Source organism: Centroberyx affinis, unplaced genomic scaffold (genome assembly GCF_046629955.1).
Source record: "Centroberyx affinis isolate AG114_WGS23_722 - 3 ecotype Tasmania unplaced genomic scaffold, CSIRO-AGI_Caff_v1 ptg004565l_1, whole genome shotgun sequence".
Lineage (NCBI taxonomy): Eukaryota > Metazoa > Chordata > Actinopteri > Beryciformes > Berycidae > Centroberyx > Centroberyx affinis.
Window position 1 is genome coordinate 38,595 of NW_027282192.1, and position 27,549 is coordinate 66,143.

General features: G+C 41.8%; 1 protein-coding gene across 1 annotated transcript; it reads left to right on the top strand.

Moving 5' to 3' along the window:
* On the top strand, nt 1–27,329 carry lpin1a (lipin 1a). The gene is made up of 24 exons (XM_071544411.1): nt 1–144; nt 3,971–4,171; nt 4,413–4,508; nt 9,511–9,607; nt 9,715–9,931; nt 11,314–11,394; nt 11,641–11,733; nt 12,052–12,160; nt 12,572–12,800; nt 13,742–13,894; nt 14,117–14,210; nt 15,110–15,309; nt 15,606–15,699; nt 17,250–17,319; nt 18,611–18,697; nt 19,220–19,312; nt 20,414–20,478; nt 20,653–20,791; nt 21,137–21,285; nt 21,602–21,688; nt 21,983–22,135; nt 22,273–22,387; nt 22,688–22,791; nt 22,928–27,329. The coding sequence occupies exons 2-24, from the start codon at nt 3,980–3,982 to the stop codon at nt 23,094–23,096; spliced, it is 2,886 nt and encodes a 961-aa protein (XP_071400512.1). The 5' UTR covers nt 1–144; nt 3,971–3,979; the 3' UTR covers nt 23,097–27,329.
* Nucleotides 27,330–27,549: the final 220 nt, after the last annotated feature.

Here is a 27,549-nt window from a genome sequence, read left to right on the forward strand (position 1 = left end):
AAAGCCAATCTGCCTTGTCCGTTACCGACAATGATTCCTTTGAAGGCTGAAATATAAAGGAGGTTTTTGACGCGGCGGAGGACGTTTGGCGGATATTTGGATGGCGGAAAGATCCCGGAGCGACAAGCGGCGTCAATAAATAATGTAAGTATGAACTGGTCTGCCCGAATGGAACCTGCTGTAGAGGGATATTAAAACATTTGCAGATGTTTATAAGGCCAGTGCTAATGTGTCGCCAATAGCAACTGGCAGCTGTATGTTTTCTCTGTTTTCACGAGCCTCTGCATCGACGCGTGTTTGTTTTGCTCCGTGCACCGTGCGGCTGGTTGAATGAACGCAGAGCCACAGACAGCAGAGCCTCACCCCGTGTGCAGATGTTTACATGTTGTCTCACGGGCTACGACACACTGCAGCGCACGCTCACATGGCAGTATGGAGAGGATTTACACACAGCATGCTTTATTTTTATAGCCTGCTATATGTTTTTGTGTTTAGCAAAAATGTGGTTAAGTCAAACAGTAAATGTCCCTGTTGCCCATTTGTGTAGGCTATGGTAGATCAGGTCTTACTCGGGAGAATGAGCTCTCTTTCTCTTTCTCTCTCTCTCCCTCTCTCTCTCTCTCTCTCTCTCGCTCTCAATTTAATTTCAGTTAAATTCATTGTGCTTTATTGGCATGACAGTTTAAAAACAGTATTGCCAAAGCATGTAGCAAGAAATTAATCATCAACCAACATTTCAGAAAATGATTCCCATCCTCTCTCTCTCTCTCTTTCTCTCTCTCTCTCTCTCTCTCTCTCTTCCTCTCTCTTTTTCGTGTGTGTATTACCATTCCGTTGTAGCAGTCAACAAGCTTGGAGTGATGGCCTGCTTTAGTCACATGGCTCTTATACTGTGTGTAATGTGGCTTTCTGGGTGTGTTTAATGTGTGTGTGTGTGTGTGTGTGAGAGAGAGAGAGAGAGAGAGAGAGAGAGAGCAGATTGATTTAATTGATTTAATTGGATAATCCTGCAGGACTGTAGCCATCATGTCCTTTCTGTCTGTCTGTCTGTCTGTTGCTTGGCAACAAAAGTCTTATTGAGTTACTTTCAAAAATTATTATATAAAAAAAGAAACCCCTCTGGGGTTTTCATGTGACAGACTGTTAAACACCACCTTACACAGGCAATTTGAGACAATGCAGGTTTTGCCAAGCATATTTATATTATATTTATATTAAATTATATTTATATTATGTGGCTCACGTGCCTCATCAACTGTTGGACAGCAGTCAGACAAGATTCCTCTATTGTTGTTTTGTTTGTTCCTGGAATTTTGAAATGGTACAGCAAATGTGTGGAATGACAGTCATGAACCTTGAGGTGTCTCGTGATTGGTTATCACAAAATGGAGATGTGTTGTGATTGGCTATTAACCAGGAAGAGGGTTGATGTCCTTGAAGAGTGGGCAGGCTTATGTGTGTGTGGGTAGTGTGTGTGTGTGTGTGTATGTGTGTGTGAATGGAGTCCTCTGTTCACACGTGGCCTATGTTTATAGTGGTATCAAGTCTGTGGCGTGTCCATGACTGTGTGTGTGTGTGTGTGTGTGTGTGTGTGTGTATAGAGATAGAGAGAGCGAGGGGGGGCGATTGAGAGTGTGAGACAGGGGACAAACAAGTATGTAATCACTCTCCAACAGTCCCACTCCTAGTTGTTGAGCAATACTCACACAAAGAGATTAAGAGATAGGCAAGTACCTACAACATACAGAAAACACATGAAACAGTTCACTGTTATTAAGTATGTAGTTTTCTGTTTACATTCAGAAGGATGTTGTTGTTGTCTGTTTTGCTCTTTTTTCTGTATGTTGCTTGTTTTAGTTCTTGTTTGCTCTATAGTGGATTTAATATCGTCATTTCTTTAACCTCTATGTATATTTTCTTTACAGATTTCATTGTCTATAAAATGTACCGTGACACTTCTGTGTAAAATACGCTTCAAATGAATTTGGTTTGATCTAGGACGTGTTGTGTTCGTGGGTTAAGAGCATGGTGGTGTGTTGTGCATAGCAGGCCGGTCAGAACAAGTCTGATGTTTCTCCTGCAGGTCTGGAGTACAACAATATAAGGGATCGGTCATTAGAGCAGAACAAATCTCTGATCCTCAGTAATTAACGGGTGTTAACAAATGATCCTCATCATTACAGTGATCTTACATGGTCCGCCACGATCTTAAGCCACTTGTACCCTAGGCACGCTGTAATTGTGTGTGTGTGTGTGTGTGTGTGTATGACAGAGAGAGTAAGAGAGAGTGCCAGCATCTCTGAGTCAGCACAAGCAGGTGGAGACTTTTGGGGACAGTGCGTTTTATAGCCAAGACAGAGATATTGCATTTCTGGTGCGTGTTGTGTGTGTGTGTGTGTGTGTGTGTGTGTGTGTGTGTGTACATTCACATTGACATTTTGTAATGAAAAATGCATTGCAGCGTTGAGCAAAACAAAGAAAAGGTGCTGCTAATGAACAATCAAATAACTCAAATGTCTGAAAGTGAAAATTCTCCCACTCTCTCGCCTCCCTCTCCCTTCTCTTGCTCGCCCTCTTTTTTTCCTCCTCCTCTCCCTTCCCAATGTTCTCATCTCCTTCAACTATTTTCTTCCTCTTTTCCTCCCTATCTCTCTCCTTTCTCTTGTGCTTGTTTTTCTCCCTTGTGATCCCTATCATTCCCTTTCCCTCTCATTAGTCGGGGTCTCCATCCAAGTAGTTTTGTGAAATATGATGTAGCGAATTAGAAAAGCTGAATGGAAATGCCATTTCAATAAAGAAATTATGTGATAAGTAGTGATGAAAACTCATTGGTTAAATAAATAATGACCTAGGACTGGCATGATCAGCCCAGACAGATTCAAAAGTGGCTTTGGATGTTCTGACATGCTGTCTGTAAAATATCTGTCCACTATGATACCATGACATGCTGTTGCTCCCACGTATAAGGTGTCCATCATGGTTGTGTGGCCACTAGTTGGTGCATTAGAATACTGCCAAGTGCATTTTGTTTTCGTCTTCAGATGAAAGAAGGAGATATGGCTGGCATTCACTGCAAACAACCTTTCCAATACTAATCAATTTTGAAAGACTCCATTTTTCTCCTGGATGTGTTTTCTAGTTCTCACCTCCCCTCTCGCTCCCCCTCTCTTCCACTCTGTCCTTATAATCTAGTCTGTCTCTCTCTCTCTCTCTCTCCCTCTCTTTTTTTCCATTACCCCTCCAACTCCCAACCCAGTGAATGAGTTTCCCTGTCTGCCTCTCTCTCCATGTTTGGCGCTCTCATCAGAGAGCATTAGAGGCTGTGGATCAGAATCGCCGCCATGGCATGACATGATTAATCTCCTCCCAGATGCCAGCAGTGTAAATGTATGAGAGAGAGAGGAAGAAAGACCTTTGATTTTATTTCACTTTAAAACAACTGAGGAAAAAATACCTCAAAGCAAAAAAAAAGAAAAAGCAAATAAAAAAACAAACACCTGCTCTCACACCCACCCACACACCAACACTGTTTACCACACACACACACACACACACACACACTAGAAGAAGGAGAAACTGTATGCCTAGTGTGTTTTTTTTTTCAGCAATCTACCTAGTGTTAGAAGTTGCAAACCAATAAGTGGAACAAGTGGCTCAATACTCTATTGTATGTGGCAGGATGACAGGGATTGTGGCCAAGTGGTTACAGAGACCAACTACTGACTGAAAGTCACAAGTTTGATTCCCACAATAGCCAATGGGTCAATTAAAAGTCATTTGTCCTTAAGCTCTGCATAAGCGTGTTGGCTAAGTGCCTGAAATGTAAAAAATAAAACTTTACTCAAAGGAAGAAAGAGATAGAAAAGTAAGAAAAAAGCAATGAAAGAAATGAAAATCAACAATAATTAAAATCTCTGCCTTTCTCTCTCTCTCTCTCTCTCTTTCTCTCTTTCTCTCTCTCCACCACCAGTCCCAGACCATGAACTATGTGGGTCAGTTGGCGGGCCAGGTGTTTGTCCAGGTCAAGGAGCTGTACCGGGGGCTGAACCCGGCGACGCTGTCTGGATGTATAGACGTCATCGTGGTGCGGCAGCCCGATGGCTCCCTGCAGTGCTCCCCCTTCCACGTCCGCTTCGGCAAGATGGGCGTGCTGCGCTCCCGCGAGAAAGTGGTGAGATTAAGATTAGCACCGTGAGCTGAGGTGGTTCTGATATAACTCAGAAACAATAAAATAACGACTCAGTGTTAGTAAGTTAGTAAGTCTCCTATTCCAAATCATCCTGATGTTACTAGACGCAAAAGTTTAACCCTTTAAAATGAGAACCGGGGGTTCGGGGGCGGGGGGGGGGGATTAAGGTAATTATTTTATCTTAATTTTTAATCTAAGTTTGAATCTTTCCTCTGTCCCACAGGTGGACATAGAGATAAATGGAGAGCCGGTGAGTTTGCAGATGAAGCTGGGGGAGAATGGGGAGGCCTTCTTCGTCAAAGAGACTGAGAACACACTGGTGAGTAACGACCGGCAGATTCACACACACACACACGCGCGCACACACGCATACACACACGCATACACACACACACACACACACAAATACAGGACATAACAGAGGTCTTCTTACTGATATGATGGGCATGCAGCCTGACCTAAAACACTGGCAGCACACTGACAAAAACAAAGGGATAGAAAAAGAAAGAAAGAAAGAAAGAAAGAAAGAAAGAATTACAAACATGAAATGTGGACATAGGAGACAGGCTGGAAACGGTGATTTAGACAGTCAGGGAAGAATAATAATAAACTTTATTTCTATTGCACTTTTCTTACGCAGGTACAAAGTTCTTCACAATTAAAAGAACAAAAACAAACATGTATTTTTCCTGGTTACTAATTTATACACATATAACACATACATTGGGAAAGTTACAAGATGCAACAAAACAAACACTGACAAATGACATCCACTTATTTTTAATGGAAAACAAAACAACCAAAAGATCATAACATAAAGCAAGATATTAACTGAATGCATGTCTATAAAAGGCGCCCTGACTGCAAAGGTTCAATCACCTTTAGTCTTTAATCGGTCCTTTGGAACAGTCAAGAGTTTTGTTTGCTGTCTACACTTCTGTACATGAGGAGATAACAGCTCTGAAATACAAGAAGTACAAGAGGTTCTGTCCTGTTGGCCAACATGACTTTAGTTTTGTGGAAATAAACCAGCAGGACAGGCAGAAAGCATAACCACATACTGGACAGTCTACCTGGCTCGCCAAGGACACACACACACACACACACACACACACACACACACACACACACACACACACACACACACTCACACAAGCAGTGGACAATCATAATTTGTCTTTTTCTCGTTCAGTGTCTATGTGTAACAAGTGGGTTACAGTAACTAGTATCATGTTGTTATTCCGTAGAAGCACAGATGCTGGGTTACTTCTATCTAATACAAACTACCTCTCTTACTTTCCCGCTGTTTTATTAATGTGCGTTGTGCAAGTCTGAGCAGTCAGAGGAGCATGTGACCTGCGGCTCTGGATTCCTGGATTCCTGGATTCCTCTGTATCTCAATATGGCCCGGTGTAGCTCAGTGGGTAGCATGTCAAACTAACACCACCAGAGTTCAGGGTTGTATTCCCACTGGGGCGACACATACTAAAAATGCATGCACTCACAGTACCATGATGCACTTTGATTAAAAGCATCCTCCAAGTGGCTTATGTTACAGGGGATGCACACACACAGCAGAGCAGAAAGGAGAGAGGAGGCACACAGATATGGACTAGAACGGTTCAGGGAATTGTCCATTGCAGCCCATACCATGGTCTCATCAATGGAGTCTTATGATAATGAGAGAGACATTGTATAGCAACAGTTACAATGTATATAGTATGTTGGTTTTGTAGGAACACTTAGCTGCCACTGTTGCCCCATAATGAATAAATGCAGCCTATGTCCTTGACAAACAGGCAATTGATAGGCAATTCAGTGTCATTGCCTTTGGCTGCTGTTTTGCTCCAGTCTGATGAACAGTTATCTTTCAAGTATGGATTATTTGCGATTGGGCTAATATTTCAACAGAACTGCAGCTACCAATATTGCAGTGTCAACCTGGCAAGAAGCAATGGACTGGCACAAATATTGGATCCTAGTAGCTATAGCTATATTGTTTGTAATTCATGTATCACCATTAGCCTAGGGTAGGTAGCTAGCTTTCCTTAGAAATAACTTAGTAACTTAGTAAAATAGCTCTTTTGACATTTTGTTTGCGGCCACAGTATCATTACATGACCATAAATGTGTGCTACACAAATGAAAAAATGGCACAAATTTACCTGACTTGAGGACATTTCCCTTCGTTTCTCGCAGTTTTAAGATGAGTGGATGGAAAGATGAGTGGATGAGTGGATGCACGAGTAGAGTGAGAGGGGAGAGAGAGAGAGAGGGATGAGGGAGAGGTCAGCACTTGTCTGAAGGATGAAGGATGAGCAGGATGGCTGTTGGCTGTGTTTCCCAGCCGGGAATTAAAACAAAACTGTCATAATCTGAAAGATTTAATTCATAATCTGATGGATTAGATTGGTCTAATTCTACTTTATTACTTACTGTATCTCTGCTCTGCTCTTCTCACCAGATGGCAGATCGCAGGAAAGTATTTAAAAGTTTTGAAAAAAACCCCAAAGATTAGGAGAGGTGCTTGGGGCCAGAAATGTCCATGACAGGAAGCAATCAGCAGGTGCTTTTTGGAATGGCTCCTGCAAGAATATATTAAAAATCCCTGAATCACTGATGCAGGCTCATTCGAGCTGAAACGCTCCAGTCAGTTTTTAACTATTTAGTTGCCAATGTGAAATAAAGGCTTTTAACTTTTGTTCATCACAACAGACTCAGCCTCAGACCCTCTATGATTTTTCATGTATTTAAAAGTTAATTTTGCATAATTTTACATGATTGACAATTTACCTGACACTCTCTGAATTGTCCTGATGCCGGTAACCCATATGGGTCCCCAAGCAAGTTAAAGCAAACGCTGATAATTATGCAAATTCAGTTTGATCCAGGTCTGAGACTGTAGCATGTGTGTCTCGGGACCTTGTTTCTAATCCTCTTCTAAACATAGCTGTTCCCTCCGCACAGTGGAAAACCACGACAAGGCTATTTATAGCACCACAGAATTCACCTGCTCCACAGTCTGTTACACACAGACAGCACACAGAAACTGGCTGACACCTATATAGATGTAAACGAACAGACTGGAAGACAGACAAGATAGGCAGGCAGACAGACAGACAGACAGACAGACAGACAGGCAGGCAGGCAGGCAGGCAGGCAGGCAGACAGACAGACAGACAGACAGACAGACAGGCAGGCAGACAAGCAGACAAGCAGACAAGCAGACAAGCAGAATGAAAGATAAGCAATACAAAAAGACAAGACACAGACACAAAGCCACAGACAGGAAGGCACACAGACAGGCGGGAAGACAGACAATAAATACAACATATAGAACAGAGTGGCTCCCATACAGATAGACAGGGATACTGAATAAAACGTAGACAGAAAGCTTTTACAGGTGGATGAGGGGAAGGTCTGTTGCTTGCTTGAGGACTGTCACAGTATACTCTGTCTGACTCTATTTCAGGTTGTTCTGCTTACACAGTTTTTCGGTTCTCTTCTAACATTTTTAGTTCTGTCTGTCACACGGTTTCTTAGTAAATTGGCTTCCCCCGTTTCTCTGAGTCCCTTTTTCTCATCTGATCGTGACAAGATCAACAATAAGAGTTTCAAAGAACCCACTGGCATCGAGCCCAGTTTAGTGCCTCCTCTCTCTCTCTCTCTCTCTCTCTCTCTCTCTCTCTCTCTCTCTCTCTCTCTCTCTCTCTCTCTCTCTCTCTCTCTCTCTCTCTCGTCCTCGGGGTGTAAAGTATAAAGTGAGGATTTGTTGGGGCATGTGTGTTGGCAAATCGTCCAGCGTGTGAAACATTAACCAAGTGCTCCACCTGGAATTACTCTTTAGGCTAGAGCATGAATTGTTTTTTAAATCTTTATGAAACACCCACATACTGTAGTTTATATTTATGTGGTTATCTTGGCATGGTGTTTTCACCTCTGATGCTATTTGAGAGTCTAGATGAAATCAAGTGCAGCTTACATAATAAAAAACTATGTGAAAGCATTTTTTGTGTCCTGCCAAAACAGATTAAAGACTAAAGGTGATTGAACCATTGCAGTCAAGGCACCTAAACCTTTTGTGTATTATAATTATTAGTTTTTGTTTTGGCTTAAAAGTTTCTGCAGCACACTTATGTCAGCCTGGTTAACAGTTAACTGGCTTTTAGTGTGTAGCTTCAGCTATTACATCAAGCCATCATGTTTTTTTTCAATGTACAAACAAATGCTGTATGCTGGGTTTTGTATTTGGGTCAAAGTGGTTTTGTCTAAAAAGGTAAAAGTCCATCCTAAAACAGAATTCACATTTGTTATTTCTTTGATCCTGGTGATTCCGTCGAGATTTGTGCAGAGAAATATGTTTTTTCCAAAGAAGTATTTGAATGTAAAAGCTGAACAGCAGAACTCAACCGTGTGTCTCGATGGGTCAGTCCAGTCCTGGTCTCTAGCTGTGGGAGAGAAAGGTTCATTTCACATGTACAGCAGTGATTGAACTGTCAAAGATCATAGGAATAACAGTTCTAGCTTTGAGAGAAGAGTGTTTTTTGAAAGAGAGTTGGTCATGTGGACAGATTGAGACTTAAGTATCCATGATCAAACAAATGACCCATGTGAAATCTGTTTTGGGTTGATATCCCATCATGGCCAGAGCTGTGAGCTGATGAGACGTGACCTGGCATGGTCTGCTGACACATCCTGAGCTTTTACAGTCTCTCCCTCTCCCTCTGTCTCTCTTAACAAATGAACTGGACTGTGTTGGACTATGTTATGCCATGTGCACTGCAGGGCATGTGTCAGTCTGTTCTGTGGTGTGTGTGTGTAGTAATTGAAGCTCTGCAGCATATTTTTAGCCTAGTTACACTCTCTCTCTCGCTCTCTCTCTGGCTCAGTCCCACACACAGGCTCAGATGAGCAAATCTGTGTGTTTTTGCTAATCTGAGTCCAAACCCAAATCCCTACCAGATTACATAGACCCCCTCATGAAACAAACAAACCTTTTCTGCCTCATCTCTCACTAACACTAGTTTATACTGTGTTCAGTGGTCCATTTGTGCAAATTTAACATTCAGCGATGATAAGGAAGTAAAGCAGATGCATGTCATAATTTGGGCTAGGAATGGGTATGATCATTTTCTTTTCTGGGATCTAGGTTAATGTTTTCTAGCAAAATGGAATCCATTATTTATACTCAAATGCATTTAATTGCAGTCTGTGGAAGAAGTTAAGGATAAAGATTCATGAAGATATCATGGACTTGTGGAGTCTTGTGAAGATCAGAACCTTTTAATCCAATCTAATGATGTCATTTCCTCTGTTGACAGGAAGTAGTGCCGTCCTACCTGGCAACATCACCCATCATGTCAACAGGGGCGGAGTTAATGGAATCCCAGCTGGGCAGAGGTGTTTCTCACCACCAAGGTATGAGGACGCAAACCTTTTGAAAAAGAAATGTTGGAATTTGTGAAAATTCTTGTGGATCTATATGTGTGTGTATGGCGTATTCATGCTACTCTCTCACCACACAGACCCCGTCCCCAGCTCCTTGCTCCCTGTCCAGAGCCTGGGACCGCAGCAAAGTGATGGGGGGATGATCAAGAAGAGGAGGAAGAGGAGGAGGAAGGCACGGCCAGAGGGAGGAGGAGGAGGGAGAAGAGAGGAGAGCGGGGAGGAGTTCTCGGAGGACGAGGACATGTTTACCATTGACCTGAGCTCTGATGAGGAGAGAGAGGGTGACGGTGGCAGGTGTGTGTTCCTGTGTGTGTGTGTGTGTGAGTGTCTGTATGAGAGAGAGTGTGTGTGATTGTGTGTGTTTCAGTTTGAATAGTTTAGACCTTCAGAAATGGCAGAAAACAGCCAAAAATCCTTTAGTATTGGCTGCCAGTATCTCTAAGCCAATGGGAATAGAACAGTTTATGGGATTTCCTCTTTCTTTCTTTCTTTCTCTCTCTCTCTCTCTCTCTCTCTCTCTCTCCCTCTTTTTATTTCTGCAATTTGCCAGCTTGTGTGTGTGTGTGTGTGTGTGGTGGTTAAATGCCAGAGCCTGTCCGCTCCACTGCTGTGGTAAACAACCTTCGTCAGCGGTCACAATGTTGTTTGTGAAGCAGATGAACCGCTGCCAATAACTCCTCTGACTGTGTCTAAGAGGAGAGACTGTGTGTGTGTGTGTGTGTGTGTGTGATTGTGTGTTTATTTTTTCCATGCGTAGATGATACTACCGTTTGTTCCAGCTGTCTAAAAAAAGGGCTTGAACGTTTGCACCGAGTATATCACAAGGACAGAAATATGAGGAAAGCCTTTTCAACTAAACTGAGGACTTTGAAGGATTTATAGTGTTAAAATTAAAATTAAGAAGTTAAGTGTTAGACATTTATTAATCAGGGTTAGGTTCAGGGAATTAATGTAAATCAGTGGAATGTACTCACACATTCACTTAACCCAGCATCTCCGTGTCTTTACCATAGAACTGGTGTGGAACAAAATAGGCTGTTATTATTATTATTAGAAAATGCAGCTCCTGTTTGGATTCAGTATAACCATTATGGAATTTCAGAGGATCAGATACATGCTTATAGGCAACTTAAGCAGAGGAGAGTCAAGTATGTGTGTGTGTGTGTGTGTGTGTGGCTCTGTGAATGCCAGCTCTGTGTTTGTTGGAAATGCTCCAGTGACTGGTCCTTTTCCCACAGTCCTCTCTGCCTCTTTTGGAATAACGACTCTCAGTTCTGTCCTCTGTGCCGGGGTTCCCAATCCTTTTTTTGGCAGGTGACCCCATGTTGAGGCTGGAAAATTCCTGTAACCCCATGCACATGAAAAACCTGTGTGGCTCTGTCATGTCATACTTAATCTTTTAGGCTGGTTAGTGAGTGACAGCTGACCACAGGCAGGCTGCAAGGCTTTCATAGTGGATTGGCCAGCAATTATTAGTCTATTGTAGAGTAAGGGGGAAATGTAGAGGATATTACTGTCTTTTTTTTTTTAGTTTTAGGAGTTTTCTAGGACCCACATTTTCTCTCATTTGAGCCTCGAGAGATCTCTTTGTATTTATATAGTATGGTGCGTGTGTGTGTGTGTGTGTGTGTGTATATACAACTAACGTCTCCCTGTATGTGTGTGTTTGTGATTAGAGCTGTGTACGGCGATAAGGGGTCTACAGCGTTGAGCAGCACCTACACACACCCCAGCACTGATTGGATTCGCTCACAGAGGTACTGTTTGAACACACACACACACACACACACACACACACACACACAAATAAAATGTATATGTACAAATGCCAACATGCAGGGTTAGGTATCTAGGAGTGATATGTGAAACTACAACAATTGGCTTGTCTTGAAATGGCAAATGAAATAATCCTTGTCTTATTCAGTTAGATCACTGTCTCTATCTCTCCTCATCTCTTTTTTCTCTTGCTTGTCTGTCTCTCTGTCTTGTCTTTCTCTCTCTAGCACTGTGATTGAGGAGACTCTCTCCATCCCTCCGTCCATTGGTCTGTCCATCTCTTGTCCTCAGCAGACCTCTCACTTCACTTCCCTTATTAGGTATCACTTACTGTTTTGCCCTCTCTAAAGGCTGTAAGCAACACTCATAAAGGAAGACATGCTGCAGGAAGTAGATAAAATGAATTTGAAAATAGAACAAGGAAAATTATCCAAAAACTAGTATTGGTCGGCCTACTATTTTGTTCTAGTATTTTTCTTTCAAATATTCTTTATGTATCATTATGTCAGTCACAGGTAATGGTTTGAAATATTAATTTTTAATGATTTACTTTCATCATTTATGTTTAAATTAACTAATATACTAAACTCTGAAATATAAACTGAACTAACTCATGTCTCTCATTGTCTCTTACCCAGCAGCGACTCACGGTCATCGACTCCGAAGAGCGACTCGGAGCTAGCCAATCAGAACAAAGACAACCCCGAGATGCTGTGGGCCTGGGGGGAGCTGCCACACGCTGCCCAGGTATCTACACACACACGCGCGCACACACACACACACACACACACTACAGAGGGAGCACTGCAGGAATTACACTTGTCTGGAGATAATTCCATTTGCTTTAAGTAAATGACAAATAACTTAAGTCAATATAAGAAATAAAAAAGATGCTAAGATGCATGTTTTTTTGCAAGGAGGGAGAGTAGGAGGGAAAGACAGGGAGATTTAACATAGTAAGAGACAGGTGGATGGAGAGAGGAATGGAGGGAGGGAAAAGGAAGGAGGGGAGGACAGGGAGAGACACAGAGGTGTAAAATGATATAAAGGAAATGTTGGCTTGAAATGGTTGGTCTCTCTCAATTCAATTCAGTTCAATTCAATTGGTCTCTCTCTCTTTCTCTCTCTGTATCTCTCTCTCTCTCTCTCCCTCTCTAGCCTTCCTTCCTGGCCTCCCACCAGAAGCAGGACTCTGCCTCATCAGTCTCCCCAGTCTCCATCCCGGTGTCTGACAGCACTCACTTCAGAGCCATCCCAGACACCGGACCCCCGTCCTTCAGTCTCTATGTCCCGCGGCCCGGGGACACCAGCGCTCGGGACAGCGCGGAGGGGGCTGTAGAAAATGGAGCCAGAGTCGGACTGCCATCTAAGGCTGGAGGAGAGCAAGGTAATTAATTACATGGAGGAAGGTATTGTCAGTGGTTGGTATATATCCCACAATCATTTGATTTTCATGTGAAAGGCGTTCTCAGAAACCTGACATCCAGGTATAAAATGTCAACATGTGTGACACATATCTTCTGGCTAGTTGACTGACATGACTATTTTGCAGTAGGGTGGCATAGTGGCAAGGGAAACCATCCTTCAACCTTAGTTCCTCTTGGATTCCATGGATAACAATCCAGAATTTAGTGGTAATTCTGCATCTTGAAAGTAATATTTTGCAGGCATAAGACAAACCTAAAATTACCAATTTTTTTTATATATATATATCTTGATTATATTCATTAATCAAGTAAAAAAGACTATCAAATGCATAACTTCTCTGTAGTAACATTGTAGAATATTGCAGTTAAGCAAGAGCCTGTCAAAGAATACATTCTTAATGTGAGTGTGCTTCTTTAAAAGGGCCTGAACTATCATCTGTACCCCTGTTCAACTAGATTTCTTGATCTTTATGACAGTCATTATAGGATGATGCCCTTTGAGCTATGAGTTATGAGTTAGCTTTGAGTTATGTTCCCCAATTAGGATTTGTTAGAGTTGCTGGTGGGTCACAAATCAGCTCCATGGTATGAGGGTCCTGTAGGCCTACAGAGCCTAGGGCCTAGGGTTAGGTCAATAGCCTAGTGACCTCTAGTGGTACTTTTTGGGAAAATCAGGTTTTGTGGGAGTGAATTCTGCATGGTTCCATGACTTGTTCATTTTTCCACGAATGAACCATAAATCCACGAGAAGCCTGTTTTCTGCAGTAAATTCTGGAGGGTCAACCCAATAATAACCTGCCATATCAGTCAGTCCTGCTGGCCCCATGAATTTGTTCTTGACAAAGCAATAAATTCTCTGCTATGATGCTGCTTGACCCCTTCTTGTTTTTTCCCCCCGTAGGGAGAGAGGTGGAAAGTGTGGGGGCGTTATGTGGAGAGTTGGAGGGGTTAGCAGCCTCCTCAGTGTCTCCCAGGATTCTCCTTGATCATCTGGATGAGGGCGGGAACAGAGGGAGCCCCATCAGAAGAACTGATTCACCATCCAAGAGGAAAGGTATGGACACTCAATTTCTCAAAGAATATAAAAGATATTCGTACTCTTAAGTATTAGTTTTAACATTAACAACAATTAAAAGCTGACAGACAGTTAATTTGCCTCCTGTTGCCTCCTGTTCATGTTTTGGTAAAATCAATCTAAACACTGCCAGTGAGTAAATAATAGGAAAAGATTACCTCCATCTTTTATTCCTGATGATGTGATACTGTCTGCTTTTAGAAAAGAGGAGCCAGCACCTGGGGTCTGACGGCATTTACCTGGACGACATTACAGAGCTGGAGCCTGAAGTCGCTGCCCTCTACTTCCCTAAAAGGTACAGTGACATACATACACAGGTGCAACTGCTGTACACACAAAACATACACATATCTGTGCATGCCCTCATACAGGTACAGAACACCTATAGAGGGCTTTCAGGTGGGCCCTCTGGCGGCCATATTGGAAGTCCTCAACTCTTAGGCAACAGCTGTGAACAGCTAGTTGTGTTTCTAAACACACGACTTGGCAGTCTCAACAGAGTTAAATAGACATGGTTTACTTTTGTGCTGTTTTTGATTGGGAACTAATCATTTCACCTGGTTGTTTTTGTAACCCTGTGTTAAGATGTTCGCTTGTTAGCTAGCTAACCATAGTATCTGGTCTGCTACTGTCTTGTTGGAAACACATCTGATTTGCACACCAGCTAATGTATCTTGTGGAACGTGGAACCTGGTGTTAGTAGTGGCTAGTATTTGCCTGTTAACTTTAAGTTCTGGTTGCTTGGCTAAATTGAAATTGAAATCCCATAGGTGCAGAGCATTTGTTCAAAAACAGAGAGTATGGGCTGGAAAGTGAATTTTGAAAGCCACAAATCTCAGCACCTGGTGAAGTACTTGTTGAGTACTGATCAACCACCTTAGAAGCTGCAGCTAGCTAGATAGCTAACTTTCAATAGCTGTCAGCTGACTGTGTTATGCTACCAACATATTGGCACACCTGCCAGTTTAGGCAATTTCCATTGTTAATGTAATGGGAAACCTTTTAGTGAGTTAGCTACAAGTAGATTGGTTGTTAACCATTGGTTGTTTATTTAGCCATTGTTTGCACTCACCAAATTCTCTAATGGACCTCCATCATGTCGCCCGCTGTGATGGCTAGAAGATTTGTGACACAACTGCAAGCCTCTATACACCCTGTATGTGTATGTGAGTGTGTGTGGCTCTCTCTCCTCAGTGATGGTGGGGGCAGCTCGATGCGGGGAGGCTCGGAGATGATGATGATGGGCGTGCGGAGCGTCAACCAGTCCCCACAGTCAGTGGGCAGCAGCGGGATGGACAGCGGCGTGGACAGCCTGTCAGACCAGCTGGGAGACCTGCCGCACGTCGCCATCTCTCTGTGTGGAGGACTCACTGACAACAGGGAGATCACAAGAGGTACAGCGATGAGGAGGCCATTTGATATGTATCTTGTTTTTGTTTTTTTTGTTTTTTGACTCCATACCTCTATGACAATGTTATATATCACCTGAAATGGTGATAATAATTAGATACGGTTCCTTGTTTTTAACCATTCAACTTACATAAAACAGAATTTTGGCCTCAAGAACTCTCTTTAAACTTTCTCTTGTCAATCTGTGTGCATCTGTGCTTGCTTGTGTGTGTGTGTGTGCGTGTGTGGGTGTGTGTGTGTGTGTGTGTGTGTGTGTGTGTGTGGGGGTTGGCTGCCACAGAGCAGTTCCAGGAGAAGGCTATCTCCTACCAGCAGTTCTCTGACAACCCCTCCGTCATCGATGACCCCAACCTGGTGGTGAAGATAGGAACCAAGTATGTGCTGTTACATAAGTATTTAATATGGAAGTGTGTTACACATTGGCACTGAGTGAACATAATGTGAGAACCAAAAGAAAAACTATTATATCCCTGTCAATTCCCAACTATGCTGCACCACGCCACACACAATGCCAAAATAGACCACTTATAGCCAATAGACCATACACCACAACAAATTACAAAGTAGACAACAACCGACGAACACATCCAAACCCAGGCTTGTATAATTCAATACTGTACGACGCAAAGTAATAAAATAGTGGGAAAATAGATCACTTGCCAGTAGGACAGCACATGAAAAAGTTCTAACCACACTGTGCAGGAGCCTACCTCCAGATACATTCCAACTGAACACACACAAACTTCAAATAAACAGCCATCTTACCTAATGCAGTAGTAATCGTCTCTGTTTCAATCCGCCCTGCGTAGATGTCAACAATCTTTTCTGGTGAGAGTCCTCTGGTCAAGTCTGCCTCGATATGAAGGATGGCCGGTGATATATGGATATCCATTTTATGAAATTCCACAGCTTAGCTAGCAGGCTACTTCGATTTCACCAAATCTAACAACAGAATGGCTGAGCGCCCGCGTATGCGACATAAAAACCCCCCACAAAACACTACAAGTGAATTGGCGGTAGGAAAAACTGGAATTGATTAATCTTTTCAAAAGTAGAAGTTGGCAGACTCTCAATAGCCTACTGGAGATGGAGGGAAAATACTGCACACGGTATTCTATCCGTTAACGCGGAAACGCGTAGGGATTGGGAATTCATCACGCATACTTGTACAACTGTCTAAACTTACAATATTAATGAATGATAATGATTACATAATAATAATGAATGAAGAAACCATCACATTCCACCATACTACGCATGCGCGAAACGGGAGCTCCTAAATAAAGTGGTTTTTTTTATTATTATTAGTAATTTAAAGACACATCTTGATCTCACACTGCTTTCCGTATGACCTTAAACTTTACGATATTTTGCCTGAATCAAATAACATATATAAGAAAGAAAGATAATGGTCTGAATGAGACACATTCCCAGCTAAAACAGAAGCAGTGTAGTCTGCCAGTGAATGAAGTAGTCGGAAGTGAGACCCATATATCGCTTTGCTTGCTCTCTGACTCAACCATCAGATCTTTAGCTAAGATGAGATCCCTGTGATGCCTGTCAAAGTGGATGATTATATTCAGCTAGTGACATGGATATTTACACTGGTGGTGCATACAATAACACATTGATATAGTTTACTTTGTGCAGAGGTGCAAATTAAGCTTTATTCAAGGGTTGTTGTAGTGATATATTTCAGCCTGGCCACCCCGCAATCTCCGCATATGGTGACAGTGATTTAGCAAGGAACACCATGAATAACAGATATCTACAATACAGCAGTCATAATTCCTCCTTTTTAATCAAAGAAAGTGTGCTTTCTTTTGCACTGTTAGCGCTGCAATTGGATTTTCAGTAAAAATTGTCAGTGTTGTGAGTTTTGGGTGTGAAGATGTTTAGAGCGCCCTCTGTCTGTCGGTCTTAGGTATTACAACTGGAGCACTGCAGCTCCTCTCATGCTCGCCATGCAGGTCTACCAGAAGCCCCTGCCACAGGTAAGACACACTGATTCATCCATTGATACTTGATTGTCTCTGCTTTGTTTACAGTGGGCTGTATGTTGTATTTGTTTACTTTTTTTCTATTTTTGCATGATCTCCAACAGTCATGGAAATGATCTAACTGTGGTGTAAAGTATGTGATGTATCGTCAACAGATAAAATATTTCCAACATAGAACTTGCAGATAGAAAATAAAAGGTCAGATGTATAGGTTATACAAATGATAAAATTATCAACTGAAGAAAATTAGAATAGTTCAAAATTAGAATAGTTCAGAACTGTGTTGCTGTACTAGGCAAGATCTTTATGTGTAAAGATATAAAGCATCACAGGCCAGCCGGGTTGTGTGCAGTTTATTCACATCATGTTACATGATTTCTGGATATTAGAGTTCAAACAGTTACCTCTCGCTGCCATTTGAGGCTGACAACCTTCAAACTTGCCTAGTGCAGCTTTAAATGTATGGAACTTTTCTTACCACATAAAATGAATGTATTTAACACCAAAATATATAAAAACAAAACAAACCTTGACAAGCCTAGTAGACTCTTAAAATACATTTCACATTAATATTTATACATTAAATACTGACAGTTTTTGTCTGAAACAATGTCTCCCGTCCCAGTGTTTCACCCTGCTATGGAGCCCCCCTTTGTTTATGTTGGGATTGCAATTTATCACTTGGTTCTATAACAAAACTGTCTTTCAGATAAAATGAGATAGAGCATAGGATGAGTGGCTCAAAAAGTAACAACAAGGCCAAGTTTGCTGCTTGTTTGGTGTGTTTTTGTGTTCTGCAATCCCCATACATCATCAGTTTCTCCTGTGCACTTTGGAATTAGTTCTCCTTAAAGTGATGTTTCACTTTGGTACGACATCGTCATTTTCCTCTCACTGTCACTTCATGAACAGTCAACCTCGAACAAACGCTGCCACAGACTGTGTATTCACCACAGCACTTTTCCTCTGGTTCTCTAAATCAATTTTTCCAAACAAGAAGACGCCCCCTTTAGTTTTTGTGTGTATTCGATGTGTGATTTTCTGTTACGGATACCCAGCATGGACACAAAGCCAGTAATGGTAATTGACTGTTTATGAACACACATGGGGAAACTCGCATCAAAATGACCACAGTGGAATGTTGCTTTAAATCTAACTGTTCTCCTAACACTCAAATAACATGTCTTTTCCCCCCAACCTAATTTTTTCCCCTTTTTATATATATTTTCTTTCTCTCTGTCTATCCATCTCACCATCCCCCCGTTGTCTGCTGTGCGTTTTTAAGTGTTGGTGTTTGAGTTATGTGTTCTCTGCCTTTGGCCTCTTCTCTTACTGCCTCCCTGCTCTGTTTGGCTCCAGTCCGCCTCAACCTGTATGTTGTTTTCTGGCTTAACTTGTTGGGTGTCGGTCAGAGCATGATGCTGTCTGTCTGTCTGTCTGTCTGCCTTTCTCTCTGCCTCTTAATGTGTCTGTCTGCCTCTCTCCGAGTCGATATTGTCTCTGTCTCTCTCTCTGGTGCGTCTCCCTGTCTTCCCCTGCATCTGTCCCATGATTCATTGCTGTCCACTCACATACTTTCAAGTCTTTTCTTTTCAGGTTTTACACTGCATCCTTTTGGCCTTTTATTTGCATGCCATTAAGTTTTCACCTGTAATTGCATTTTCGTTTGGTTAGTTGTTTGGCGTTCAGTGTGGTTTGAGATGTGTTTTTTTATGCTACGTTTTAAGTTGCAGTTGTGACTGTTCAGCTGATTTGTAGTTTTTGGTTGATTTGCAGTTTTGATGTTTTTTTATATCTGTGTTTTCAGCTTTAATTGCTTTGAGTTATTTCTTTGGTCAATTTTGAGTTACATTTTTCAGTCAGTTTTGAGTTGTATGTGCGCGGTTGTCTCCAGGCCTCAGTGGAGAACATCATGAAGGAGAAGATGCCAAGGAAAGGAGGACGCTGGTGGTTCTCGTGGAGAGGCAGGAACAGCGACTCCAAATCCGTAAGCACACACACACACACACACACAATTTTTAGTGAGATCATTTTCCAGCAGTTATACGTTACTAGACAGTACACCGTAGAGCAGGGGTTGGCAAGTACGTTTGGCCTCGGGCCAAATTTTTTCCAAGCAACTGAATGGTGGGCCAAAACATAATATCTTGGACAGAACCTTTTTTTCTACCAAACAAAACTTTTTTTCCTAATCTATACTATTATATATTGTACAAAAGAGTAATTTAAGAAAGTTATTTGTTTAAAATAAAGTAACTTGAATTTGCCACAGACTGTTATTAGTGTGTTATTACTGCTTTGTCTCCTGCTCCACTCTGTGGCTGCGTTATAAAACAGCTTATAATAGTAACCTGCTGATAATGTGACTGCTGTCTTTAATCACCGACAGACTGTCTTTTAAGACATGAATGTGTGTAAATCTCATATTTCCCCTCTCCACACAGTTAATAATAAATGTGTATCATTTCCATTTTGAAAATGACTACTTCTTTGACCCTAACTAACGTATTGTAATAATTATTTTATGGACTCAGGATTGGATATCCGACGTACGTTACTCTCACGTTACATCGTTACCCGGGTTATTGTGCGGGAGGTTACATTGTGTGCACAGAGACATTAGCAAAACATTGATAGCTAGCAAGACAAAATGTCACTGTCAAAAGCAATGAAAAGAAAAGTTGACAGCGAAGGTAGGACGTACAAAGAAGAATGGAAAGAAAAGTATGCATTCATCTTACCTGATTTTATTAACGCCAAACCAGTCTGTCTAATCTGCAACGAAGTTGTTGCAGTTTGCAAGGAATACAATATACGACGGCACCACGACACAAAGCATGGCAAGATCAGAGATTTTCAGTGTCATCTGGCGGGCCAGATACTATTACAGGCGGGCCAGTTTTGGCCCGCGGGCCGCTAGTTGCCGACCACTGCCGTAGAGAGTGACAGGAAAGATGAGGGGAGAGAAGGTATAGCAAGTGGCAAAGGTTGGGAGCCACATTTCAACCCACAACATCAGCACATAATAAATACGTTAGTCCATTAGACCAACTAGGAAGCATTGTCTTTTGACCTTTGTGTCTTTCAGGAATCTGCAACAGAGGCAGGAGGAGAGACAGGAGAGAGTTCACTCAGTATGGGCTCAGTGAACAGGTGACTTAAGACAGACTTTGTTTATTTCTTTCTTTCTGTCTCTTTTTGTCATTTATTTCTGCTCTCCCTCTTTGTCTGTTTCTCTCACACACACCCATGTTCTCATTCACATACACACACACACACACACACCATCTGTTTCTTTTACCAAAGCTGCTGTGTTTGATTTGTCAGGATGAAGGATGAGTCGTCCTCCAGCGATGAGGAGCACAGATCGTCCAATCAGGTGTCAGGATCCTGCCAGCCGGAGCCCCTCATGACCCCTAGTAGTGTCTATTACAAGAAGACCCTGCGACTCACCTCAGAGCAACTGGTATTCATCAAAAACATTTTGCTTACTCTGTTTCATTCTTTCTTACATTCTTTCATTTTCTTCCTTTTCTTTCTTTATTCCTACATTTTTTTTCTGTTGAACTTTTGTTGAACTGTTGAAGTTCAACAAAAGTTGAAGTCAAGTCTACTAAGTCAAGTTTATTTGTACTGATTCACCCCAAACATGGACTGCATACTGCTGCAGAGTAATTCAGAGCCAGGCATATTCACAGCTGAAATCTGATACAGCTGATTCAGATTTAAGAGTCTGGAGATGTTTCTGAATTGAGAGTTATTCTATTCTGTGTCTGTGTCTGTGTCTGTGTGTGTGTGTGTGTGTGTACAGGCCAGCCTACAGCTGAAGGAGGGTCCTAATGATGTGGTGTTCAGTGTGACCACCCAGTATCAGGGCACCTGTCGTTGCAATGGCACCATCTACCTCTGGAGCTGGGACGACAAGATAGTCATCTCCGATATAGATGGAACCATCACCAGGTTGGGAGGGGTGTGTGTGTGGATGGGGATTATTTGGGGTTATTTACCAATACACAGAATCTCATGTACCTTTCCTTGCACTATTTAGTGTGAGTGCCTGTGCAGAACCTGGCTTGGATGTTAGAGGACAAGGGGGCAGCTGAGAGCTTTTATGTCATGTGGCTTCACTTATCATTTAGTCTTACACCTAGTCCACAATGTAACTACATGCATTAAATACATGCATTAGGTATGTCGTAGATGGGATTGTAATCCATGTAGGGACAGGATGTGTGTGTGCATGTGTATGAAATGGTATGATGTTGTCTCTCTGTAGGTCAGACACCCTGGGCCACATCCTCCCCACCCTGGGTAAAGACTGGACCCACCAGGGCATCGCACGGCTCTACCACAGAGTCAGCCAGTGAGTGCTGCCTTACACCCTGCATATACTGAGTCCAGTCTTAACACTAACAGGCTCAAATCTGGCTAAGCCGCAAAGTCAAAATCACGTCTGTCTTCTAAAATTACAAAAACCACAAATATTTGTTTTTTTGTCTCTACTAAAAGGAATACCTTGACGTTTTGAATTTGTACTTCTTTATATTGTGAGAAGAAGTTCCTACATTTATTCTCCATGGCTTGTTAGCATTCTAAGGATTTCTTATTGAAACCAAGGTGCACAGCTAAGTGTAAGCTCTCTCTCTCTCTCTTGCAGGAACGGCTATAAGTTCATGTACTGCTCGGCGAGGGCCATTGGCATGGCTGATATGACGCGAGGCTACCTGCACTGGGTCAATGAGAGGGGAACCATGCTGCCCATGGGCCCAGTGCTGCTCAGCCCCAGCAGTCTGTTCTCTGCCTTGCACAGGTCACCCACACACACTCATAAATCTTGATGCATTTCATTACATTATATACAGTATACTCATATATATATACATACATATATGTACACAATGACAGAAAGGGCTATAAATATATAAAATGTGCCTCCTTGTTGTGTAGGGAGGTGATTGAGAAGAAACCAGAGAAGTTTAAGATCGAGTGTCTGACAGACATCAAGCACCTGTTCTACCCAAACACTGAACCCTTCTACGCTGCCTTTGGCAACAGGGCTACGGTGAGGCCACTACACACACACACACACACACACACAAATCATGTACTCACATCGCCTGTGATTCCCAGCTGCCATAAAAATAATTATGTGATAGGTGTCAAAATTGTTAACGCAACTGAAAAAAACAATTAAAAAAATGGCATTTTGGTCTTGATGTCATTTTTGTGTCATGAAGTATGTATCAGTAATTATTTTTTAAACGTTGGTGGTGACTGTAATGATTATGATTATGTGTATGTTCTTGAGTCAATTGTCAATAACACTGGTGATGATTATGATTGTGTGTGTGTGTGTCTCCAGGATGTGTATTCCTATAAGGAGGTGGGAGTTCCTCTGAACAGAATATTCACCGTCAATCCAAAGGGGGAGCTGATACAGGAACACGCCAAGACCAACATCTCCTCGTAAGCCATACTTTCTGTTTCTCTCTCCAGCTTTTCATCGTATGACTTTTCGTATGACTGTATGTCACTGATGTCCGATTGCCTGGATGTTTTATATATAATACTGTATATGTGTGTGTGTCTGTCTCCCTGTCAGCTATGGGCGCCTGTGCGAGGTCGTGGACCATGTCTTCCCGCTCCTAATCCGCGGTGAGGGATCAGACTTCCCCTGTTCAGACACCTTCAGCCAGTTCACCTACTGGAGGGAACAACTTCCTGATGTCACCGACCAGGAGGACGACCCACAGCCCCTGGAGACCAGCTGAGGAAACCCCGCCAGACCTGACACTGAGGCTGCTGCAGTCCAGCTTTTTGCCTACATTACTGTCAGGTGTGACACTTTGCTCCGTGGATTTGCGATTCATCGTGAACCAGGCAGCAAGTGTAGGAGTGATGATGTAGCATTTGATCGATTGAGGTTAGAATCAAACACTTATCCAGAGAGTGAGGTGTGCTTATCCAGAGAGTGAGGTGTGCTTATCCAGAGAGTGAGGTGTGGGAGACAGTCATCCACCACCTCCCAGCGCTATACATGATAAATGGATAGAGCTTTGCTTGACTCAAAGACAGTACTTAAGATAACTACGACTACCTTGTCCAGTGTAGCTGAACGTGTTTTGAAAATCAGCAAAAAAAAAAAAAACCTGCCGCATTGGAAGCACTTGATTTACCTTCCGTTTTACCTTGTAAGTGATGTGTCCACTTCAGCCTGCAGTCGCCAATCAGGAAGAACACAAGCAGTCCAGGAAAACCCTACACAATAATTCCCCAAGGTAGGAAGCCCTGAGGAAAAATCTATACAGGTGCTCAGAAGAAAAAAAATGTGCTTAAGTTCAGCAGAAACTTCCAAGGAACATTTTTCAGTGTTCTACCTGAAATCATTTCCCCCACTGTGGAGAGTCACGACGAAATCCACCCATACTGTAAGGAAGCTGCAAACAGAGAAATGAGAAGAGACGAGGATGCTTGCACTCGGAACAACTCTTTCATGTACCCTAACTTTTAGGGATGGGAGCAGGATAACTCAAAAACGCAGGACCTGATGGGAGGAAAAAGCCTGAGCAAAACATCACATTTCATACCACACGTTTGCAAGTGCACAGACACACACATACAAAGACGAGTCAAACATGCAAAGACATTCCATATATAAAACATTTAGAAGCACAAGCGGAGTGTGTATGCATCTGAGTTCCCCAAGAGATTCCTCTGAACTTTCACAGGGGGGACAGTCCACCATTCTCTCCTGCATGCCATGTCGCTCTCCATTTGGACTGGTGGAGGGGGGAGGAAACACACAGCAGCAATCACACACTGTTCGTACACAGAAGGGTGAATTGTTCACCACTATGTGATTTTTCTCCACTCATATCGTCCGATACGGATTGTACAAATACATGTACAAAACCAGCCTGGTCCCAACAAGACTGTTTGACCCAGCTGGATGGAAGGTCTAGCTCGCAACGCTAGTACAAAACAGGATAAGCTTATCAGGCATCTTCTCAACCATTTAAATGAAAGAAGAAATTAACTTTTTTTGTCTTCCTCGGACAGTTTGTAGAAATCCCACACCGACATTTTCTAGGCTTTCGTACAAAGTTAACACACTCACTGCAAGGCTAGATGAAAGGCTGCCTCCTCTTGGAAGTCACTGCCTCAGTGACACAAGCAGAACTTGCACACACACACACACACACACACACACATATGGACACACGCACAAAAGTGGCATTTCCAGGTCACTTATACACAATCAGTTCCAACAATCGACTGTAAAAATATAACCAGACTGATTCCGATTGTGAGCCCAAATCGGCTGATACCGATTGTCTACTGATGTTTGTGCATCGCTCATTTTTTAGCTTCAGTAAGAAAAAAGATGGGCTTTTTTTTTTAACAACTATCACATGCAAAATATCCACCAAATAGAAAGTAGTGACTCAGTATCTTGGTTAAAGGTTTACTAAATAGTGAGGGAACCTTTGGAGATGGCCAAGGGTTTTGACTTTTCTGACCTCAAGCACAATAGATGCAGCACAACACTTGGAACTAATTGTACTTGGAACAGTACGTTACATTACATTACAGTACCGTACAACCATCCAGATCATGCAAAAATAGCACAGATAGTGTATCCAGTATCATCTTCTGTGCCAAACTCCTAGCTAGCTGTGCAAGGCTAGCTAAACGTGTGTGGTCTGTGACCGTACTACTGTGAAACATTCTCTACTTAGTGTTCAGAAACTAATATTCATTATTAATGCAGAACAATGCAATCAAATTCAATACGATTTTTTTTCTCTGTTCTTTCTGTTTATTATTTTTATATGTGCAAATAACGTAACTCTAAATAGATATGGTAGAATATAATAGATTGTAATTCACTCACTGTGTATGTTATTCCAATGACTAATGCTCATCAATGCAATTATAAGCTCGAACAGAAGTATAGTTTGGCATGTTGTCAGTTTGGCAAATTCCACTGCAGGGATTAAACATCAATATACTTTTCTGTGCAGCACTGATCTGTCCTGTGGTGGAAAATGTAATACAGTATTTGTAGATGTTGTTAGGTTTTCTCTTCTGATACTGGGTCTATTCAAACAGATCTATTTTATGTTGTTTATTTTGTTTCTTTTTTCATTCAGTTCTCAAATGTTCATGTTTTCCTTTCATTAATCAAGTAGTAGAAAATCAAACATCTACTGGATTGCAGTCATATTGTGTACTATGGAAGATGGCAGTCTGTTAGTTTATTATACTACCTGTGTAACATCAAGATGGGGAAAACCACTTTGATTAGTGAATAAGATTCATTTGCAAGCATGTGAAGTGAGCCTTTTGCTAATGAGCCGTGTTAATCTTTTGAGAACTTATGTGTTGTATGTATTATGGTGCTCATTCAAATGCACTTGCAGCCATTTCATGCTTTAAAAGCCAGAGGAAACATCGTTTTTCAGTGGAAATCTCATCTGAACCAGCTGTCATTTTTTGCACGAACAGATGGTATTTTCACCATGTAACCACTAAAGCAATACATCAGCATATTTTATAAAACCAATAGATTTATCGACTGCCTCTTTCCTGATTTAATGTCAACTGTTTCTGAACAGCTTGCTGCCTTTGATCCATCATGGGCCACAAGGCGGCTAGTTACATGACTGTAGGTGAAAACTGTTTTAGAATACTTGTCCTCCCTATGACCCACCAGAGGGTATCATCGACCCACATATTCAATTAGAGATGCAAAATGGTATGTTTGAAGGCAGCCTTGAATGCTTAGCACTAAAGAGATTATAACTTCAAGAATACAGAGAAATGGGTAATGAAAGTAAAAAGTAAGACGTTGAAATGTCTTTGAGAGAACTGTTCATTAGATGAATTGTGTTTTGCCTTCTAATTTTACCTTGTGACAAACCTCAACAAGCACAAATTGCACTAACAGGTCCCTTAGATAGGATCTAGCAATTCTCAAAGTAATTAAAGTAATTCAGTTAGAATTGGACAGTGATATTTGTGCTTATTCATTTTGTCCTATATAGGAGCAGTCAAATCAAAACCCCAGAGCACAAGAGACTATTAAAGGTTCTCTGATTGATTCTCACCAAGTCTGTATTGTATATGTACATAAGATGTCTGATGCTATACTGTGATTGGCATGGATGGGTCTAAATCTTGGAATGCAATGCAAAATAGTATTTATCACAATGTGGTGGTGGTCATAGCACTTATGTTGTTACTGTATGTTCCGCTTCCAGTGATCGAGCCCAGTTTCCCAAAAGTATCTTGGTACCAAGACTATAAGATGAAGCTGAAATGATCTCCTTTGGGAAACTGGGTCATTGCAGCAGCGGCGAGAAGGATGTAAATAAGAGTAGAACACATACAGAGCTTTGAATTTGTATTTGTGTCGTAATTTCAATTTGTAATTCTCCCTAGCCAACAGGGAAACAGATAATATCAAGAAAGACATCCCACTTTTTTTAAAGATGATGCATTACACAAGAAGCATTACAATTAGAAAGTGTATTTGCCCTAGGCAACGGGAAAATTGTGTTTATGACCACCTTTGAGCACCATTGCCTTTGCTTAAAGAAAAAAAAAGTTTAAACCATTATGTTATGATGCTCTTGGGGATGCTCCAGTTGTGAGTAGTTTGGATATAGAAAGAGAAAAAGAATAGGAAGCATGCTGTTCAAATGTATATTCACATGGGTCTAATCATCAATGTCTTGTCACCAGATCTCTACAAACTATGTTAGAGTAAACCATCTTTCTCATGATTATAATGTCACTTTATTCTTTCTGTGAAAGATGTGTCAAAGTGCTTGGCTAATTATCCAGTCTGTCTCTGTCCTGACATGGAGGTTGATACAGTATGCTGTGTACAGGTATAGGGTTGTTTTTGAAACTTAGCTGCAGCCTACCAAGCAGTGTGCAATGTAAGCTATTGTTAACTATTGAAAAATCTGTACAATGAACACATCTTTCAATAAACTCAAAGCTGATTGTTATTTTGCACTGTTTTATTTATCCTGGCTTAAGCTGAGAACTTAACACCAGCCACAAACCAAACACTGGTAAATTTAGGCTGCAGCTGGTAAGTTTGTCTTCTCTTCATGGCACATTGGCAGGTAAACAACCAGTGTTTGATGTCCATTTCTTACATAAGTTTGACTAGTAAAGTGTCTGTGTTAGTCTGGACAGAAAGGGTCTTTA